Below are 9,669 nucleotides of genomic sequence, written 5' to 3' on the forward strand. Positions count from 1 at the left end.
CTAACTTTTTAATTGTTGTAAGCCAAGAGATAGAAACCTAACAACTGAGACAGGGTAGTGCCAAAGAGTGATCGGGGGAAATATCCAGATATATCTGACTTAAAAGTATGACCTGTTCATATGTAGTGTTTAAGGATGACGTCACAGGTACAGCGAGTGTAAAATTGACGTTTAAGCTTCTATCTACTGATGGACTTTCTACTTCATCGGTTGCTTTGTTACCATTTGTATAACAAAGTCTACTGTTGGCTACAAGTGAGGGATTGACAAATATCTAACCACGCCTATATTGGTTTTTCTTTAATGAGTAGTCAACTAAGATTGTTCGACGTGTTGGCATCGGCTCAGACAGAAAGGATTCTTCGGGTCGGAATTAAACAAAAAATTGCCTAGATTATGTGAAGTGGATAAATGATAGAAAACCACTAACCGACATTTTATTTTTAACATAACTGAGTATGGTAGAGAAATACGGTAAAAAACGGAAATTAGAAAAATAGAAAAATGAAACTGAGTATTTTAGTAGTTATCTTCTTGACTGTACAGTCTGTTACAAGAGCTGGATTTCCACAACTGAGCCAAAGAATATTTCGTGTTGCACCGCCATCGAACAAAATTTTTTCAGTTTCTGGGATTTTTAATAGTGCAATGTGTGCATTGATTTGCAAGGCTGAACAATGTTTGGCTTTTTCTTACAGGATCGATGACAGAATCTGTGAGACTTACTTCAGCTTTTTTGAAGAGTCAATACATGCTGAAATTTCTCAATCGACTTTGTACTTTAACAGGGGTAAGTTTTAAACATTTTCTTCGCTATTTCAGAATTATCAACACAAGACATATTAGTTCAAACACACATTTTTTGCCATAACAAGGACAATAAAATATGGTAAAATTATCACAATAGCTTCACCAATCGTTACCACAATTCATACAAACAAAAATTACGTTATTAATAACAATAATAAAATAAAGGACTTGTTGTGGATATATTTACATCCACATGGGATAATAAAAGTTTTAGTATTTCAGTAACCGTGAAGCGTTGTAACATAACATAAATTTAATTAGCATTGTCGAAATTATACAGATTTTGATCTAAAAATTGAAAATATTTCCTCCATCATAGTACCCTGACTATTGTTACTGCACATGGATTTTTGAGCAAAATCTTCCTCCTACGATCTGAATGTAATCTTATTGTAAAAAGTTCACCATGTTGATTTTCGCGTACACACGGAAATCGAAAATATGTAGTAACACCGCTTAAAATATTTTGAAAATTATTGATTTTGATATTTTTTTACTGAATTAAATTGAGGAAAATGTAGAAATTATTTACACATTGATACAACATTAATTATGTTACGTGCTTTAGGTTTAGGTAACAGTGCTACAAAAACTACTATTCGATTTTAGTTACATTTTATGTGTTGATAAATATTAAATTAAATATTAAGTTGTGCTGACCTAAATGCTATTCGAGTTATAATTATTATATATTTATAGATATGTTTATGAATATGTTAAATGTCTTGTTATGGTAGCTCTTTCGATTTTATTATTTCAGTGATGATCAACAGTTGTGCAGACCTGATTGGATGTAGCTCTGGTGTATACAATATAGGAAACGACGGCTCTACTGTATACTGTGATATGGATACTGCAGGTGGACCTTGGACTGTGAGTATTGTTCACATAAAACTCATATCCAAGCAAAACTTTATCCAGGGTTATTCCGTCTTTGCATATTACAGAGTTAGCTCCCTTGCGGGTAGGTATCGATTGTTACGTCATTATTTTGTGAGCGCAATTCACGTCGTTTTCTCCGAAACGTTTGACGTTACGCTCGCAAACACATGACGTCACAATCAATACCTACCCGCAAGTGCAGATAACTCTGTAATATGCAAATTCAGAATATTTTTATTGGAGATTGAAATTGACTCTACTCTCCAATGCGATATGACACTTGTGCATGTATACGTCATCCTTTCTATGCGCTACCTGATGTAGTGTTTACCTGGCTCTGTAGAACTTTAGTGGTGGTTACTGGCGATAAACATAAGCACCTGTATAATAAATGAACTTATCTAACTCAACCTATCCCAAAAACAGTCATTATTAATTATTGAGGACGATAGAAATGTATCGAATTTCCTCAACCGTCATCTATATTTGTATACCAAGGACACAACAATGTTTATATTTCATGAAGCCAAATATGGATGGTAGAAATACCTGCTAATATATTTGGTATAACAAATCTGATCCTGTGTTTCTTCTAGAATATACATTTTCTTATATTTTACGTAAACGTGCTATCAGCTTATCGAGTAATATGTTTTCCTTTTCATCTTTACCATCAAACTAGAAGCATCTTATCAGTATTTCCTTTTAGTAACTAAAACTACAGTTTTATTATTTTGATTAGGTAATCCAAAGACGAACAAAGGGAGATGTCGATTTTTTTCGTCCATGGAGTGACTACAAGAATGGATTTGGTGATCTCAATGGGGACTTCTGGCTCGGTAAGAGACGATAACTGTATTTTGTAGTTTACGATTTTTAACTGCTTCCATGTGAACAAATAAGCAAATTTTACATATGCAACGATTGTGTATACATGTATTTTAGTGAATTCCCAATATGTTTGAAAATGGTAAATTGCAAATCATATGTGGATCTCCCATTTGGCTTGTTGAATGCTGCCTGCTAGTTGGTTCATTACATCATTGTCCTATTAACAGCCAGGATAATTTTAAGACGGTGTTCAATGTATATTGTGTTTTTCGTGTGCGAAGTCCGTGCGTGTTCAGGGAGACGACAGTATATTCGTGGTGTAACAGTGGAACTATTGCTATTTTTATCACGCATGTCACCGATCCATGCATCAGGAACATAGAACAAGGCTCAACTCCGGTCTTATTATAGTGACAACGGGCGAACCAAAGTTGCTTCACTTTTTATGCTGAGCGCTAAGCAGGAGCAGAATTTTTAGACACTATGCATGTGTCTCGGCTAGGGAACCAGTTTTTGAACTTTACTCACAAGGGTGAACGCTAACTCGAGCCCAAAAGTGAGCCAGTGTGAAAATAACTTTAATAGCATTCTTTATATTCTTCTTATGCAAATCCATGTTTCACCAGGAATTTCCTCTCTATCCTGTTGTGTATTGGATAAACTTGCTTTGTTACAACATTTTATAGATATAGGGAACAGTCATGTTTGTGATATTGTTTGTCTCGGGGATCAATATTTAAATGGTTGTTTTCACTTTTACAGGTAACGATAACCTTCACCTCCTAACAAACACCCCTAAGATCCTGCGTGTGGAACTTGAAGCTTTGACTGGGGAAAGAGGGTATGCAGAGTACTCCAATTTCCAAGTTGCTGATGAATCTCAAAATTACCAACTGCTTGTGGGTGGGTTTTCCGGAAACATCAAACGTAAGTTATCAATTTTCATCATGTAAGTTTTCATTACACATTTCCACAATTTAAATTCCAAAGCATCCACGTGTTTTTTTTGTAGTTAGAAGTCCAAAATCAAATTCTGATTATGAAGTATACGATAATCAAATTTATTGATTAATTATTTCCTGATAAGTTAGTGCACCGTTATTCCCCTTAGTATATTTAACGTTGACAAAAGTGTGCTGGAGTTGTCTCGCTTGGCGGAGTTTTGTATTGTACAAGGAGCGGGTCAGTGTGGTTTGTACATAGTGCTAAATACGATCTCTGTCACTCAGCTGACGGAGCATGCCTCTTTGGCTCAGTTGGTACATAGTGTTAAATACGGTCTCTGTCACTCAGCTGACGGAGCATGCCTCTTTGGCTCAGTTGGTAGAGCCGTAGATTTCCACGCCGGAGACCTGGGTTCGATTCCTGGTCGGGGCACTCCACAGGAATGTGTATTTCTCTGTTCTTCTACAGTATAACATTATTTCCCGGTATTTCACATGTCTGAGCTTACAAAGCACAAGTGTGTAGATTGAATTCAGAATAAAATTCGTATAACACTGAAGCATGGTAGTTCTTTTCATTTGAAAATGATTCAATCAGAATGGGTATTTATTAAGTAAATGACATTTGATTTTGTTAATGTTTTGTGATGCTAGTGTTACTGAATGTTATGATTTATTATCATATTACCTAATAATCTGACTAAAATTAACTAAGACTTAAAAAATGTTATTTATACTTACAGTTTCATGTGTTAATTATGATCATAGAGCAGCACCACATGGTTCAGTATAGGTAAACAGTGATAATAAAATTTTCCAAAAGTTATCGGGAAGAAAAAGCACAATGGAAATTTGAAATGCTCAAATACAAATAACATTTTGAGAACTTCTTAAGGTAAATTTAACATGAATTTCTTGGCATGATAGTTGCAATCGATATGTGTTTATATCACATATATAAAACAAATATGGGAACTAATAAGTTATATATTATAAGGTCCCGCTATTTCATCCCAAAAAGAGTAAAATATTCATCACATTACTACTACGTAACAATTTATTGTGGCCTTAAAACTCATAATGAGATAAAAACGGTATAAAGCTAGTTTATTGATAATACGAAATATACGGCAAATATAAATTCAAAGTAAAATAAAAAAAAATCATTTATTTCTTTTTACATTTTTGAAAAAAAAATCTAACCAGTTCATTCTTAAAATAACTCATACTATTGATTTACAGATGATGCCATGGCGTTCAGTAATCTACGTCAGTTCAGCACGCTAGACAGAGATAATGACAGAAAAAGTAATAGAAATTGTGCTATGGATCTCAAAAGTGGTTGGTGGCACAACACTTGTATCCGTGCTCATCTGAATGGGATTTTTAGCAAGTATGTTTTTGATACTGAGGTTATGCGGTGGGCGTACTTCCCAGACCCAAATGAGAGGAATCGACCCTTAAAAACGACGAAGATGATGATTCGATAGACTTATGGTTTCTTTAATCCAAAGAAATACTGTAAACGTACTGATTTTAGGGATAGTTTAATTTTAACGCTTTTTGCGTTGTATTGGAAGAGCTTATTCCTGTACAGTGCTAAATTAAAAAAAAAAAAATATTTTTGGTATTAACCATCGAATTATGCTTATGTTACATCATAATTTAAAATTAGTTTTTGTATTTACGGTAAAATTTGCCAGCGCTAAAGTTAGCATGTTTACAGCAACTTTTAAAAGAGGGCTTTGGATTTCAGTTATGAATAGACCACTCTTGACTACTTTTTACTATCCAAATTTTCAAAAGTCAATATTTGCTTAAAATTATACAATAGCTCACCAATGGGAAATGAAAGCTAGTGTTTAAAGTGTTTATGTTAAAAATGTTCCCATATACTGTAGTCAGCGTTTTGGTTCTTTACCGTACCTTCAGTGTTTTCACAAAAAGCGATGACAAGACAAAAACTGAAGAGGAATTTTATGATTGGTCATTCTTGATGAAAAATTATATGACTTCGATGAGTCTGCGAGAAAAGATGTAAATGAATATATGGTGTTCTTACATGAACATAAGATACTTCGTATTATCAAGCAAGACGTTTGTAACTGATTATTTATTTAAAGATGCTCCACCGCTGATAAATGGTATTTTTCACTATCAAACATAGGAGCAGACGATTTAGTATTTTTCTTCAGTTACAAAAGTTACATACTTTACACCATTACGACCATTGAAAAGTTTGAGCTTCTAATTTTACTTTTTGTTAAAAATATATATAAAAAACAACTAATGGCATCCCGAAAAAAATTTGTGGCACTATATCCTATATGGAATGAAGTACTGATTGTGCATGGACTAAAGGCAAAATAAATTATTTGATATTATTTTTTGTGTTAATTAGACATAAATTCCGTCTTTGCATATTACATAATTAGCTCCCTTGCGGGTAGGTATCGATTGTGACGTCATCATTTTGTGAGCGCAATTCACGTCGTTTTCTCCGAAACGTATGACGTTACGCTCGCAAACACATGGCGTCACAATCAATACCTACCCGCAAGTGCAGATAACTCTGTAATATGCAAATTCGGAATATGCATGATCAAACACCAATTATTGTTCAAATGATGAATATCATTTATGCTCTGCCGTCGGTGGAGCATTTTTTAATTTTTATTTTTTGAATTAACTGTCAGCCTTGTGTCCACCTTTTGGACATATTTGTTTTATTTTTGTATTATTTTAATTTATTTATTCTTTATCTTAAACCCATTTATAATTATATTTACTGATCAGTTTGACTACAAATTGAGTTTACAAACGAAAAAACTTTTGAGTTGAAACAAATTCCTGGAAAAGTTTTTCAAAGGCTGGAATGTAGCCAGTGAGAGTTTTCTAAATGGTCAAAATTTACCCTAGGTGATTTTAAATTCAAAATTGACCATTATCACCATAATAAAAACAACAAAAAAGTGAAAGAATTTTGTGATAAAAACAACAACAAAAAATGAAAGAATTTTGTAAACTAGCATCTGAAATATCTAACAAGTCAGATTCGCCTATTCTGTTAACATAGTGTGAAGTTTTAGTTTGGATTATATCTGGTTTTGAGTTGGTAAGGTGAATCTATATAGGCTGTATAGTGTAGGGTCAGTTTATGGTCAGTGATAGTTATAAGAGGGAGTCTCTAATTGACAATATGAGAGATACGCCTTCATGTACTGTTTTCAGTATTAGTTAGTAGATAGTGTTATCAGTAACTTTGACTGTTAAGAGATAAGTGATGTTAGAGTTTGTTGATCAACGTGTCTATAAGATGTAATACTGTAACTGTTGTAATTGTGCGTTATGAAACATGATACACAGTCTGGGGACTGTATCGTATAATTAGGTATGCGGTCATAGTTAGGGAGTTAGTGTGTCTAGTTCTCAGGGTGTCAGGCTCTGATATATAAAAAGGTATGAGGTCATTTGGGGACGCGAAGTTGCTCCGAAATATAATTAGGTATGAGGTCACATCGGGAGGGGAAGTCGCTCTGAAATATAAATAGGTATGAAGTCATTTGGGGAGGAGGAGTTGCTCTGAAATATAAATAGGTATGAAGTCATTTGGGGAGGAGGAGTTGCTCTGAAATATAAATAGGTATGAAGTCATTTGGGGAGGAGGAGTTGCTCTGAAATATAAATAGGTATGAAGTCATTCGGGGAGGAGGAGTTACTCCGAAATATAAATAGGTATGAAGTCATTTGGGGAGGAGGAGTTGCTCTGAAATATAAATAGGTATGAAGTCATTTGGGGAGGAGGCGTTGCTCTGAAATATAAATAGGTATGAAGTCATTTGGGGAGGAGGAGTTGCTCTGAAATATAAATAGGTATGAAGTCATTTGGGGAGGAGGAGTTGCTCTGAAATATAAATAGGTATGAAGTCATTCGGGGAGGAGGAATCGCTCTGAAATATAAATATGTATGAAGTCATTTGGGGAGGAGGAGTTGCTCTGAAATATAAATAGGTATGAAGTCATTCGGGGAGGAGGAATCGCTCTGAAATATAAATAGGTATGAAGTCATTCGGGGAGGAGGAATTGCTCTGAAATATAAATAGGTATGAAGTCATTTGGGGAGGAGGAGTTGCTCTGAAATATAAATAGGTATGAAGTCATTCGGGGAGGAGGAATCGCTCTGAAATATAAATAGGTATGAAGTCATTTGGGGAGGAGGAATTGCTCTGAAATATAAATAGGTATGAAGTCATTTGGGGTGGAGGAGTTGCTCTGAAATATGAATAGGTATGAAGTCATTTGGGGTGGAGGAATTGCTCTGAAATATAAATAGGTATGAAGTCATTTGGGGAGGAGGAATTGCTCTGAAATATAAATAGGTATGAAGTCATTCGGGGAGGAGGAATCGCTCTGAAATATAAATAGGTATGAAGTCATTTGGGGAGGAGGAGTTGCTCTGAAATATAAATAGGTATGAAGTCCTTTGGGGAGGAGGAGTTGCTCTGAAATATAAATAGGTATGAAGTCATTTAGGGAAGGGGTAGTTAGTGGTGGTAGCCAATGTTCTATCTTGAACATGTGATGTCATTCTAATATTAGAATGTTGGTGGTACAGGTATATCTAAGTTGTAAAGGTGGAAGATGATGTCATTAGTTAAGACAGTCAGTATAAAAGGGGCTGTTGGCTCTAATTAGGGGAGTTTTTAGCTTGGTAGATTTAAGCATTAGTTTTGCGCGTAAAGTTAGAGTTTGGAAACTGTGTTTAGAGTTGTGAAGTTCCTAAGCTAAACCTAGAGTTGTTGTAGAGATTATAAGTTTGTGTAGTGTTGGAGCGTATTTGAAACTGTGTTGTGTATAGTTTTGTGTATATGTACATGTATTTTAGATACTAAGTTAGTATGCCAACTTGTAGTTACTGGTATATATACAGTTCGGAAAACTTACTTCTAAAAAAGAAGATATATTTACATGTTTTGACACCAGATCTTTTCGGAATACACATTGAGGAATTAATACAATGATGGAATACGCATTCGGATTTTTTATATTGGGATTCATTCTTTGGTGATTACTAAAATATCTATATTTGATTGTTCTTTAATAAAATGTGATTGAATTTTACATTTCTGTGTATGTTGTCCTCTTAAGAATTAGCCGCCTAACAACGGAATATATTTAGAGTCGAGATATTCTGCTTAAAAAAGTTTAAAGTAAAGAAACCTAACAATAGTAACCAAAGATTTCGGAAGTGTTTCCAAGTTATTTAGCATATTTCATAACCCAAAAGTATATAGATTTTCACCTAAGTCTTAATTACAAACAATCAGAAGCCTCCATTTTGCTACCATGGCAACCTTTTTTTTAAAGTAACGTCATGTTATTTAGCATACCTCATAACCTCTATATACAGTAATGCACTACTTTCACTTACATCCAATATTATGTAGGTTTCATATGATAAGATGCCTCCATTTTGTTATCATGGCAACTGTCATATTTTCGCATTGTTGTCATTATATTTAGCAACCAAAATTATTGCTATACACTGATATTCACTTAATTTGGATTCTCGAATCCTAAACTAACAGCAATAATATATATTCACAAAAATATTCTCCGTTGCTACATGCACTCGCTATTAAATCATCCAAATTCTGTTTTTGCCTAATTTTAATTTTGAAACTAATTTGAATATAGACAGAAAATTATATTGTAAATATAAACATATATTTGTAAAGGAACAGTTACCCATGCATATGTTTAATGTAAATATAAAAAGATGTTTGTAAATTATCATAATTTAGCGTCTGCTTTGATTGAAATTTTTCATGCTATAATCCCAGTTATATTATATAATTCATTACGCCACCTTATTGACTTTGGCATCTGATTAATACGCTTCTATTGTTTAATACCATTTGCAACGAGATTGTCACTACAAACCAACTGAAGTGTTATTCAAACGAAAAAAATATGAGTTGTCTCCCTTAACACGAAACTACATTTGTTAGGCGGCAAACTTGATATTTTTAATTTATTTCAGTCACAATATATTTTCTAAAGATTAAATGCGTAAATCAGAGAACAAAGATTATTGTGAAGTGATTTGTGTGTCCACTTGGCACTGGAATGTTGCAGCATGTAACTGGTATTGGACATGCCTTCCTGACGCTCATACAATACATAATGATGTTTATAAAAT

The 9,669-nt window shown here is 33.9% G+C and overlaps 1 protein-coding gene across 1 annotated transcript; it reads left to right on the forward strand.

Moving 5' to 3' along the window:
• Nucleotides 1–504: 504 nt before the first annotated feature.
• LOC138307735 (angiopoietin-related protein 7-like) lies at nt 505–4,957 on the forward strand. Its single transcript, XM_069248591.1, has 5 exons — nt 505–790; nt 1,571–1,683; nt 2,435–2,531; nt 3,286–3,450; nt 4,710–4,957. The coding sequence occupies exons 1-5, from the start codon at nt 505–507 to the stop codon at nt 4,955–4,957; spliced, it is 909 nt and encodes a 302-aa protein (XP_069104692.1).
• The last annotated feature ends 4,712 nt before the right edge of the window (nt 4,958–9,669 follow it).

The sequence above is a fragment of the Argopecten irradians genome, chromosome 14, assembly GCF_041381155.1.
Source record: "Argopecten irradians isolate NY chromosome 14, Ai_NY, whole genome shotgun sequence".
Classification (NCBI taxonomy): domain Eukaryota; kingdom Metazoa; phylum Mollusca; class Bivalvia; order Pectinida; family Pectinidae; genus Argopecten; species Argopecten irradians.